The sequence below is a fragment of the Hippocampus comes genome, unplaced genomic scaffold (assembly GCF_001891065.2).
Source record: "Hippocampus comes isolate QL1 unplaced genomic scaffold, H_comes_QL1_v1.1 scaffold130, whole genome shotgun sequence".
Lineage (NCBI taxonomy): Eukaryota > Metazoa > Chordata > Actinopteri > Syngnathiformes > Syngnathidae > Hippocampus > Hippocampus comes.
The window spans coordinates 2,284,142-2,296,686 of record NW_017842057.1 but is presented as its reverse complement, the minus strand read 5'-3'; the positions used below and the strand labels follow the sequence as shown (position 1 = coordinate 2,296,686).

Sequence of the window (12,545 nt, the reverse complement as noted above, 5' to 3'; positions counted from 1 at the left end):
TCTATTCTTTGGCACTTGACTCGGCATGACTCAGACTTAATCTTAGTTTGACTGTTTTGTGCTTTCTACTGTCTTCGTTATCAATTATGGTTTTATTGCTGTATATACTGTATGATATTTGCTCCATGTACAGCACTTTGTATACAACGATGGTTGTTTTAAAGTGCTCTATAAATCCAGTTGAGTTGAGTTGAGTACAGTAAATTCCACGAAATTCCCTCACCCGGAATAAAAACCTATGCATTAAAATTTCGACTGCGATGTTACATTAACGATCAATTCATAACAATGGAATTTCCACTTCCCTGAACCCGGAAGCCATACAGAAGCATGCAGTGGCGCAAACACAAGTAAGTCCCGCTCGATACTACGGAATAACTGTCCACACCGCTATTTACTCTCATTGGATACAAAACGGTGACATGTAAGTGACTCTATTCGCATGAGTTTTACTGGAAAAGTGAACGATTTTTATTTCGTTCACAGCTCCGAGGTTCTTGAATGGAACATACTCATAGCTGCTCTGCCATAGGCTTACCGAGCATCATCCTGCTATCCCATTGGCCAAGAGGGACCTCAATGTCTACGTGTGGAGATACTGTAGCTAGATCCGTGGAAGATAGAGTGGAATGCATCCGATTAGCTGATCAGAGTAAAATGCTTGTGGCTCGACGGACAGTCGAATAAATGAACGTTTCCTGGAATGTTTTACTTGTTATCATGCTAAAAACCTTACGCTAACTGCAGTGCTAATTAGAGAGAAGGCGAGTTCCATCGCGCTAACTATAGCCATCGAGGACTTTGAAGCGTCCTGTGGCTGGCTTTAAAAGTTCATTGCATGACATCAACTGAGCAACGCTGTCTTGGGTGGCGATCGAGGGGAGGTCGCGTTAGAGAAAGTGAGATAGTGGAAAGAAAAGCCACCGGGTCTGTTCCTGATTTTAGAGCAAATAGTCCTAAATTTGTTATTCTGTATTTTGTTCATATACCTGTACAGTATACTGTACTGCAGCTTTTGTGTTATAAACAGTGTTAGGAGCATATATTTTTGCATTTCATTGCTTTTGTTGTTACACATGTATTTTGTTCACATACTTGCATGTTCATAAAGGACATGTACCATGCTCATTTCCCACATGAGGAAACTCTGTTATAAGGACAGATTGGACATCCCAAACATTATTCCGTACTAGAGAATATTCACTATACTTTGGATGTTCAAGATTCTTTTGCAACATCCTGGATGAGTCGTTGTCACACTCATGCAGTAATTTTCGATGGTGGACACTCCAGTTTTATTAATTTGGGATAATGGCTCTGACAGTGGTTTGCTATAGCCTCAGAGTCCTGGAAATGGCTTCGTAACCTTTTCCGGACTGATAGATTTAAATAACTTTTTTTTTCTAATTTCTTCTCAAATTTCTTTGGATCATGGCATGAAGCATTTGTTTCCTGAGGTCTTGTACCCTACTCAAATTTGTATGACAGATTCTATTCACATGATTTCTTGAGTCAGCAATTGTGGTATTAGGGTGTTGCCTGTGAAATTGAACTCAGTTTTCCCAAAACTGTTGTTAATCACAGCTACTTTGTGATTTAACAAGGCGGGGCAATTACTTTTTCCACATACGGCCAGATAGTTTTTGATTTTTTTTTTTTTTTGTGCGTTAATTATATTGGCATTAAGAAACTTCATTTTATATTTCTTTGGGTAGTCTGTTTGTGTTATTAAAATTAGTTTGATGAACTGAAATCTTTGTGATAAAAATGCAAAAAACAGAAATCAGGAAGGGTGGAAATACTATTTCACAGTGCTGTATGCATAAAGATTATTGCAATATAAATCAGTGAATGACGTACGTAACGGTCTCATCAGAAATATTCTGAGTTTTATGTATTGATTTTGAAACAAAAGTTCTGTAATTTATTTGTGATTATTGCAGTAGACATGTGACATTAACATACCTGGGGATCCGCTTGAATTAAAGAAAACAAATCCAGGCCTACACAAAAGAGACAAAATCGTGAGATAGTTTCACACCACGGACAATGCAAACAGCTCAGAAATCATCGACTCACTCTGCATTTCTGTGGGGATGGTGGTCAAGGTGGAAGGGTGGAAGGGAACTGCATAATCAGCGAGTGTAGAGGTCAGATATGATGGGTCCAAGGTCTGAACAGGTGACATGTGTATATTGGAAGGCTGATAGGTCAATACTCTGAGAGGACAGAGACAGAATTTCTTATTTAGTAACAACAATAATGAAGGGAATTGAAACAAGATGAAAATTACAATTACATCTAAATATCATAATATATTCTAGAGGTAGTATTTCGTGTTGTAACAAACCTCTTTGCATGCATGTCATCATTTTTTGCAATGTACACACAGCGTTTCTTAAGAGGAGGATCTGTGCTCTCTTTTTCATCATCGTCGGAGGAGGAGCTCTCCAGAGTCAAATCAATAACATCTGCCTTCTTGGATGGGCAAGGCTCAGCAGAATGTGGAACCAGCAAAGATTGTCGCAAAGGAGCTGAACCTAAAAAAAACAGCAACCCACGTCAGAATTTTTCTTTCTTCAATGTGCGTCTTTAAAACTATGACAGAGGTGGGACCCAAAAGTGGGGTGGAGTCCCATCTGGGCTGGATTATGAACAGCTAGTCGTAAAAAAAAAAATACTGTGGCTCCTAGTTCTACAAAGGTGCTAAGCAGTGCAGAATGAACTCGTCTTTGCAGCAATGTGCAAATATGTTGTCATGCAACACAAGTCAATGACCTGCATACCTTATGTTATTTATTTGTCAGTCACGAACAGCCATTTACAGTGAAGATACAAAGTCTACATACTTCTGTTTAAATGTCAGCATGTTTGTGATAGAAACAAAATGTGGACAATTTTATGACTTTTTATTTTAATACACTTGAACTTGCACAGCACAACTGTAATAGTACTTTATCCTACCATTGATCACTTTAGCTCTGCTTGATACTTTGCACATTGTCGCACAGTTGTCACTGGGTGGTACCACCGCACAACGGTTCATTTACATTACGGAATGTCCTTCCATACTTATTTGTCATGTCCTCGTTTATGATGATACTAGTGCAGCGTGTTCTACCGGAGACAAATTCCTTGTGTGTTCTACATACTTGGCCAATAAAGATGATTCTCATTCTGATTGAGTACAGATGGACCATCTGTGTTCTTTTAGAGCAGGGGTGCCCAACCAGTCACCCGCGGTCTACTGGTAGAGCGTGGACTGTTCCCAGGCGACCTACTATTTTCACCCTGAGTGGGAGCAAGATTATTTTTTTGTTTATTCTCATTCAAAGCCTGTTTGTTCGATTTGAAATGCAACGGTGGCATTGGTGAAGGAAGCGAATCTGGAGCGGGAGACGGATGAGACGGATTTCCCTGCAAAAACACTTTTACGTGCCACAAAAGTGCGGGATTTGAAAGCACAGCTTGCAGCACGGCAGTCTATCTTCACAAAACCAAAGACGCAGAGTAACTAACTACGAAAAGCTAGACTCCTCCTCCGAGTGCCAGGTCTCTCACTAAGGTAGGAAGTGATTTCCTTTTTTCAAACAGAGATCTACCTGTTTTGTATCTTGTTTATTTTTCAGTTTGGTTTATTAAGGTCAATTATAGCTGTTTCTCATCCTGCAGATTAGTGTGTGTGTGTGTGGGGGGGGGGGTGTTGACACTGGACTGTTCAATCTCCGGAAGTTGCCTCCTTAAAAAATAGCCCTTGGGACAAAAAAGGTTGGGCAGGGGATTTCAGAGCATCCCCTCCCAAATATAACTTCTCATTCACAAACAGACCAGACAGAAGAGGAGGGAGTGTGGCAGTTATTTTATACATTCGTCCATCCATTTTTTTAAATCAACTTCATCCTTACAAGGGTCGCGGGTATGCTGGGGCCTATCCCAGCTGTCTTTGAGCAGGAGGCAGGAGACACAACGAACTGGTTGCCAGCCAATCGCAAGGCTCACATAGACAAACAACCATTCACACTCACAATCACACTTAATGACAATTTTGAGTGTTACATTAACCAGCGATGCATGCTTTTGGAATGTGGGAGGAAACCGGAGTACCCGGAGAAAACCAACGCAAGCGCAGGGATGACATGCAAATTCCAGAGAGGAAGGCCGGAGCCAGAATCGAAGCCAGCACCTCTACACTGTGAGGTAGACATGCTAACCAGTCGACCACTGTGCAGCATAGCTATTTTATCATCTATGAATTTTAAAGAAAACCTCTTTGGTTTTTACCCAACATTTGAGTATCACTCTGCTTCTTCACAGTTTAATATTTTCCTTTTGTTTATATACCTCCCAAATTTAAGTCATCATTTATCTCTGATTTTCACAGCTTCCCTCCATCATTCACATTGAGAAGGCATTGTCAGGGTGTAGCTACCCTAAATGGGCCTTTGGCAAAGTTAGGAAAATTAAAACAGAGAGGAAACCAACCAACAGAGAGAAAAGAAGAGAAGGGGTGTCTGTGTACCTTATATTGCCGGCCTCTCAGAGAAAATACAAAGAATATTTCTACAACATGATATTCCTGTTTTTGTTTTTCCATTTGTGTTGATAAAGTGCAGTATACGCACACTTAAAAGAAACAAACCACACAATTGAAGATGAACAAGTAAAAATCCTAGGAACAGAAAAGAGATGGTTTGAAAGGGGGGTAAAAGAAGCGATTTTTGTTAAAAAATTTTCACCCTCTCTGAACCGTGAAGGAGGTATCAGATTTAACCTGTCTCCTATTTACAATAACTTGTTGACCAGTAAGGGACATAGACATGCTGATCAGGCTAACTGAAAGTAGCTATTCAGCCTTAGCCCAAACAATAGGCCTAATCAAGACCCGATGATAGGGAATTTAGAAACCAATGGGCCTCTAATAAACCAATAGGGGCGTGACTAACCATCCCCACCCAGTCCTCAAACAGGCCACGCTCAGCTTTTTAGCGCAGAGCAACTTCCCGGAGTCTTCACGGAGACTTCAGGGTTGTCTACCGCTGACGAAGCTTCTGTGAGAGAAGCGAAACGTCCTTTTTTGCTTTTTTTTGTTTTTTACCCACAGGTACAGATGACGACTGACAGAACCCTTTCTACGATCCATCATTCACAGTGATTTTAACTTACGTGTTGACAATAAATCAGAGTTCTTGAAATCAGATTTTATAAACGGTCTTTTTCAATGAATTTTATCCAACATATTTCACAATCGACCCACTTGAAAGGGCATACCCTCAACTTAGTTATCACCTCAGGCCTGCCAACTGAAATTCTTTACAATTACAGACCGGTGTCCAGTGGGCCATTTTTCAGTAAGACTTTTGTGACAGTCGTTTTAAATCAGTTAAATGATTTTATGAAAGGTCATGATATATGTGAAAAATCAATCAGATTTTCGGATAAATCACAGATGGCCCTGATTAAGGTTTTACATTATATCAGAATAAATATGGATAAGAGCGTGCTCTGTGTCATGATCTTACTGGATCGAAGCACACCATACGACACAGCAGACCACAGTATTTTAAAGAGACTGCACAATACGATAGGTCTCTGAGGCACTGTTTTAAGTCCTACTTGACTGGCAGAGAATTTTATGCCACCCTGTGTGAACCCTGCTCTCCAGAAGGACACGGCATGGACCGTGATAGTTATGCAAAGTTCAATTTTAGGAGACACGTAATTTGTTTTCACGTTATATTGATGACACTCAGCTTTACATTACCGTATCTCCTGATGACCGAGGATCACCAGATAATCTTTTTAACCCGTATTTTAGATAGAAGTCTTGAATGGCAGCAAGTTTCCTAAAGCTCAACCCGGACAAAACTGAAGTTGTAATTATTGGTCCTGTAATTGGAGAGAGAAACGTTTACCTAAATTAAGAACAATATATTTTAATCCTTCACAACTTAACAAATGTGTGTTATTTCAGACTCTGAGCCTAATTTATTCCATAGTTTTATTAAGAATCCTATAAAAACCTAATATTACAATTTCAAGGCTATAGCTAGAGTCCTCCCGTTTGTCGCCCATTAAATCACAAAAAAAAGCTCATTCATGCTTTTATTTCTAGCTCTACAGATTACTGTAATGCTCACCTTTCTGGTATTCCCAAGAAAACAATAGCCACTCTTCCACAGAATTCAGCAGCACGTGTGCTGACGACGACCAGAAAGACGAGCATATTACACAGATTCCGAAATCGTTGCATTGCTTCCCTGTATATTTTGGGATCGATTTTAAGGTTCATTTATTGATTTCTAAAACTCTTAATGGTCTGGGTCCTTTCTTATTTATTTGAAAATGTTTATCCCAAATCGACCCTCGCGGACCCTGAGGTCCTCTGGCACTGGCCTTTTAAGAATAACAGAGTTAGAACCAAAGCACACAATGAGGCAGCTTTTTACGGCCTACATTTGTAGAGGAGCTCAGTGCCGCAGAGAACGGTGATATTTTTAAAAGGAGGCTCAAGACTCTACTTTTTAGTTTAGCGTTGGATTATTATATTTTATTCAATAACTCATACCTCTTCTAATTTTCGCCTTTAGATATTTGTATCTTGTTTTAACTCCAGTGTCTCTCACTGTGGGCCATTCACATTGGGACCTGTGTTTCACTCTGGCTTTCGGGATGCTGCCTTGGGTGAGGACCTGGCTCGGCTGATGGGTGATTCCACCTGCTTCCCCTGTGGTGGGGTGCCTGCGGCTGGAAGTTGGGCTTGGTTCCTGGTGGGGACATCAACCTCCTCATAGACCAGGGGTGGGCAAACTTTTTAGCTCGGGGGCCACATTGATTTCTAAATTCGACAGGTGGGCCGGGTCAGCACAAGATATGGTATATATAAAAAAACGTACATGTTTACAGTCCATACCAAACATCAACAGAACAAAAGCATTCAAGTATTACCATACTTTTTTTTTCATGAGAACAGTGAGATAACTATGGTATATGTCCTGTATGAACGTCCAAGTACGGTATGTTAACAACATACATTGGTGACAACACAAGCAACAAAGTGCAACAATATATTGCCCAAAAACTGCGGCATACAGTACAGGTACAGTACATGAGAAAATATAACAAAGGTAGGACTATTTGCTCCAAAATGAGACGAGTAAAAGACCTGGTGGCTTTCTTTCCACTCACTCACTGTCTCGAACTCGACCTCCCCTCGATCACCACACAAGACAGCGTTGCTCAGCTGATGTTGTGCTTCGAACTTTTCAAGCCAGCCACAGGATTGCTTCGAAGTCTTCAATGCCCATAGTTAGCGTTATGGAACTCGCTTTCTCTCTTGTTAGCGGTCCAGTTTGCGGAAAGTTTTTAGCACGATAACAGTCAAGCCATTTCAGGAAACGTTCATTTATTGGACTGTCCGTCGAGCCGCAAGCAATTTACTCTGAGCATGGAAATAGCCCGAATCGGACTGAGCAAGAATCGCTTCCTCGTTTTTCAAAGTCTCGTAGATTTGAGTCTTCCAGACACCAAGCGTCTCCTGAATGTTTCGTACTTCGTAACCCGCTTCGCTTAATGAGATACACTTCATTTTCTCTTCCGCGGCCATTACTGCTCCTCTTTGTTTGGATGCCATGCTCTAATATATGTTCGCAATTCCAGTAAAACTCACTGCAACAAAGAGTCGCTTGCATGTCGCCGTTTTGGATCCAATGACAGAAAATAGCGGTGCGGATACATTTATTTTGTCGTATCGAGCGGGACTTACTTGAGTTAGTGCTACTGCGGGCTTCCGTATCGTCTCCCCCTCCCTCCCTGTGCTCTGCGACTTCAAGTAACTGCGCCACCTGGCGTTTAAATGCCTGTATTACAAGTCGAAATGAAATGAATGCAATAATTTACATCAAACCTTAATTGTGTACTGTACCAACCATCGGCGGGCCGGATTAAAAAGACCAACGGGCCGGATCCGGCCCGCGGGCCGTAGTTTGCCCATGTCTGTCATAGACTGTGTGTCCTCACTCTGGTCCCCCTGCCCAGTGCCTCAGGTCTGCGGACCAGACATTAATAGAAGTACCAAGAACTAAACGGAGGCTCAGAGGGGATCTAGCCTTTTCTGTTGCTGGTCCTTCTCTCTGGAATGACCTCCCATTGAACATTCGGCAAGCCCCCTCGCTGCCCATCTTTAAAACCCGCCTCAAAACTCACTTGTATTCTTTGGCATTTGACTCAGCATGACTCAGATTTGATCTTAGTTTTACTGTTTGGTGCCTTCTGCCAACTTTGTGACTGATTTATTGTTTTATTGTTGGATATATGTTATATGCTCCATGTACAGCACTTTGTATGCAGCGATGGCTGTTTGAAAGTGCTCCATAAATAGTTGAGTTGAATTGAGATGTGTTTTATTCTTTTTTGGGGGGCTGGGGGGGGGGGGGGGGGGGGGGGGTGAACAGTGCCTGGTAATTTGGGTTGATCTTTGTTGTTCAGTTTTATGTATTTTAAGATTATTTTAACTGTCAGAACTTTGGGTTGCATGCTGCATGATAAGATGATTTGATTTGTGGAATATGAATTAAGCTGCAAAATTCACCCATTTTAAAACAACTTTCCCCCTTGATAAATCATGAACTTACTGTGCCTCATAAAAGTTCAGTTCATTTTCTCTGACCCCATCCAAGGTCGATTACTCCCAGACCTGTTCAATCAAGAAATCACTAAATTATGCCGGCCAAAAGAATTAAAAAAGATGCAACAAAATGCCTTAATCCAAAGAAATTCAAGGCCAGATGAGAAATAAAGTAATCTATCAGTCTGGAAAAGCTCACAAAATAATTCCTAAAGCTTTATGAGAACAGCAAGTTACAGTGAGAACCATGAAGCACAAATAGAAAAAGCATGGAACGGTTGGGCATCCAGCCAGGAGCAGGAGCGGCCAGCCTCCAGAAAATTATCTCAAGAGCACAGCAACGACTCATCCAGGATGTCACAAAGGAACCATGATGATGTCTGAAGAACTGTTTGTATCTCTCAGATCAGTTAAGGTCAAAGGTCAAGACTCAATAATGTGGGAGAGACTGGACAAAAATTACATTCATGGGCTCTTTGTGAGGAAATATGGTGATCACTGCGTTTGTTTTTAACCGTTTTTGAAGCCAGACACACGAGAGCACATCCGCGCATCCTCCCAATGTTTTCTAAACTTTCTTTACTGCAGGCTTACCTCACTTTGTTTATTCTCGAATGACAGGTTCGTCACCCCTGCTCTAAATTGCCCCTCGGTGTGATTGTGAGTGCAAATGGTTGTTCGTCTATGTGTGCCCTGAAATTGGCTGGGAGCCAGTTCAGGTGTAGCCCACCAACTTGTGTATGCTATATGTTAAGCGCTTTGTTGCAGCTGCAGCTGTTGTGAAAGCGCTATATAAATCAGGATGTATTGTATTGTATTGAAAATGTACATCCAAAAGCCGCACAGTGTGGCATTTTGACTACTTTCCGCTGATGCTTGTTGTAGTTGGCAGTGATTTTGCTTTGCTTGGCAGAGGGCAGCAACCATTGTACGTTATCTTTCAATAATGCAATGTGCACGTGAAAACATAGCAATAGTTTTCCAAAATGTATTAAAGTGGAAAATATTTTCAAAAATATCTTAAATCTTAGAGTTATGTTTCCAATAACCAAAGATATCATAAAAAGCAAAGGCAGTCATGGTTCTTTTTAAGTACAGTATTACCTCTACTTACGAAATTAATTGGTTCTGGAAGACATTTCTGAACTAGAAAATTTTGTAAGTAGGGACGCATTTTCCATGTAAATGCCCTAATTCGTTCAACCCCCCCCCCCCCGCCCATATTGAGACATAAATGTTTCCTAAAGCATAAAAATGCATAAAAATATGGAACAAATATTTGTTACAATTAGATTATTGCACAATAAAAGAGATTTGTGCGTAATGTACAAAACAAAAAATATAGAATAAAAATTATGGTCATTTAACTTTTAACTGCGTCCTCATCATGTTTTGCCCTCTTTTGTCCATGTTCTCTCTCAGAAGGGGATTATTGCCTGGCGTATTGTAGAGAACTGATCCAAGGACACTTGCTTTTGTCGGTATAACAACCCTTTGAAAATGTCAAGGCAAACATCAGCATTGTGAGCAATCACCCCACTGATGAACACTTTTTCTGGGTCAATTCATATTTCTGACAAGGACGCTGTGTAGATACATTGATATCTATCTACACAAGGGGTGGGCAAACTTTTTGGCTCGGGGGCCACATTGATTTCTAAAATTTGACCGGTGGGCCGGGTCAGCACAAGATACGGTACATATAAAAAACTGCATATGTTGACAGTCCAAACCAAACATCAAGAGAACAAAAGCATTTAAGTATTAACACACTTTTTTTAATGAGAACAGTGAAACAACTATGGTATATGTCCTGTATGAACGTCCAAGTATGTTAACAACATACATGTGAGACAACACAAGCAACAAAGTGCAACAATATATTGCCCAAAAACTGTTTAAAACACAAAAAACTGCAGCATACAGTATAGTTATATAAAAAATACAACAAAAAAATATACAAAATATAACAAAGTTAGGACTATTTGCTACAAAATGAGACGAGTAAAAGACCTGGTGGCTTTTCTTTCCACTCACTCACTATCTCTAACTTTACCTCCCCTCGATCACCACACAAGACAGCGTTGCTCAACTGATGTCGTGCAACAAACTTTTGAAGCCAGCCACGGGATGCTTCGAAGTCCTCGATGCTCATAGTTAGCGCTATGGAACTCGCCTCCTCTCTTATTAACGGTGCACTTTGCGTTAAGTTTTTCACACAATAACCATCAAACCATTCCAGGAAACGTTCATTTACTCGACTCTCCGTCGAGCCGCAAGCAATTCACTCTGAGCATGGAAATTGCCAGAATCGGACTGAGCAAGAATTGCGTCCTTGTTTTTCAAAGTCTCCTAGATTTGAGTCTTTCGGACCCCCACCATCTCCTGAATGTTTCATACTTTGTAACCCACTTTGTTTAATCAGATACATATCACTTTCTCTTCCATGATCATTACTGTTCCTCTTCGTTTGGATGCCATGATCTACAGGATGGAAATGTAAATGAATGAAATTAAGAACTTTCACAATTCCAGTAAAACTCAAATCAAGAGTCACTTGCACGTCACCGTTTTGGATCCAATGTGGCGCGGACAAACGTATTCTGTCGTATCGAGCGGGAGTTGCTTGAGTTGGCGCAAAATTTTGAATTTATGAATTTTTTGTTGTTATGGATCGGTCATTAATTGAATATGGTAGGAGAAAGTTTAATGCATAAGTTATTTTTGTTTGGTTTTTTTTTACTGGGCTCGGGAATTTCCATTTGACAGAGGTCCGCAGGTGGGAGATAAGATTGCTCCCTATATCTCTCGCCGTCTCTCTTCGTCTCCCCCTCCCTCCCTGTGCTCTGCAACTTCAAGTAACTGCGCCACCTGGCATTGAAATGCCTGCTATTACAAGTCCAAATGAAATGAATGCAATCATTCACATTGTACCTTAATTGTGTACCAACCTTCGGCGGGCATTACTGCAATAATCGTTGTAGCTCCAGCTCTGTACTTACTTGAGTCATTGTCACTGATCTCTATTCCACAGCAGCAGACACTTTAAAGCGCTCAAGGACTTATGCACATTTGCACACTTGAACTTCCTCTACAAATACTGCTACTGGTCACTTTAAAATGGTGCAATGATTATCTGCACCAACTGCACAACTGTTATCGTATTGTATTCTACCACTGATCACTTTAGCTCTGTTTGATACTTGGCACATTGTTCCGCAGCTGTCATTGGGTGGTACTACCGCACAACGGCACCCTAACATTACAGAATGTCTTTTCATACTTAGTTGTCATGTCCTTGTTTATCGTAGTTGCTTGTTATTGATGATACTAGATTAGCCTGTACTACCGGAGAGAAATTCCTTGTGTGTTCTATATACTTGGCCAATAAAGATTATTCAGAACTATTTTTATGTGCAATAACTTAATAAAATATTGATGCTTTTGCTGGGTCTGACGTGTTTCCAAAGTTTGACCCCGAAAAGTAGTGTTGTTTTCTTGGCCAACAGTGTAACGCCATGGCAACAGATTTTCACGACAATTCACAATCTTCGTGTTGCAACATCGTGAAGGCCTAAACACGCTTCTGAGCAAATATGAGATTAATCTGGTCAATCCACTAGGATTAAGAATAGCAACGTGTAATTTTATATTTTTAATTTTATCATTTATATTGATTTACATACTTCTCCCTTTCATAATTTTGTTTCTGTAAATTGGGACTTTCTCCATTGTGAGACAAATAAAGGTTTTCTTAATAACAGCAATGAATAAAACACATATTTCCTACAGCCAGTAGGTGGTGCTACCACTACACCCCCCCCCCCGCCAAAAAAATTGGTGCAGTCTTCAGCCTAGACTATACAATACAATACAATACAATACATGCTGATTTATATAGCGCTTTCACAACAGCGGCAGC

At 40.6% G+C, this 12,545-nt stretch overlaps 1 protein-coding gene across 2 annotated transcripts in view; it reads right to left on the bottom strand.

Annotated features, from left to right (window-relative positions):
- The window catches only part of pias2 (protein inhibitor of activated STAT, 2), a 158,594-nt gene that overhangs the window by 7,709 nt on the left and 138,340 nt on the right, over positions 1–12,545 (bottom strand). For both annotated transcript variants that reach the window (XM_019860949.1, XM_019860950.1), the window contains 3 exons: positions 2,351–2,540; positions 2,080–2,219; positions 1,966–2,003 (listed from right to left, as the gene is read on the bottom strand). In XM_019860949.1, coding sequence (XP_019716508.1) covers positions 1,966–2,003; positions 2,080–2,219; positions 2,351–2,540 — 368 coding nt within the window. The remainder of the gene's footprint in view (positions 1–1,965; positions 2,004–2,079; positions 2,220–2,350; positions 2,541–12,545) is intronic.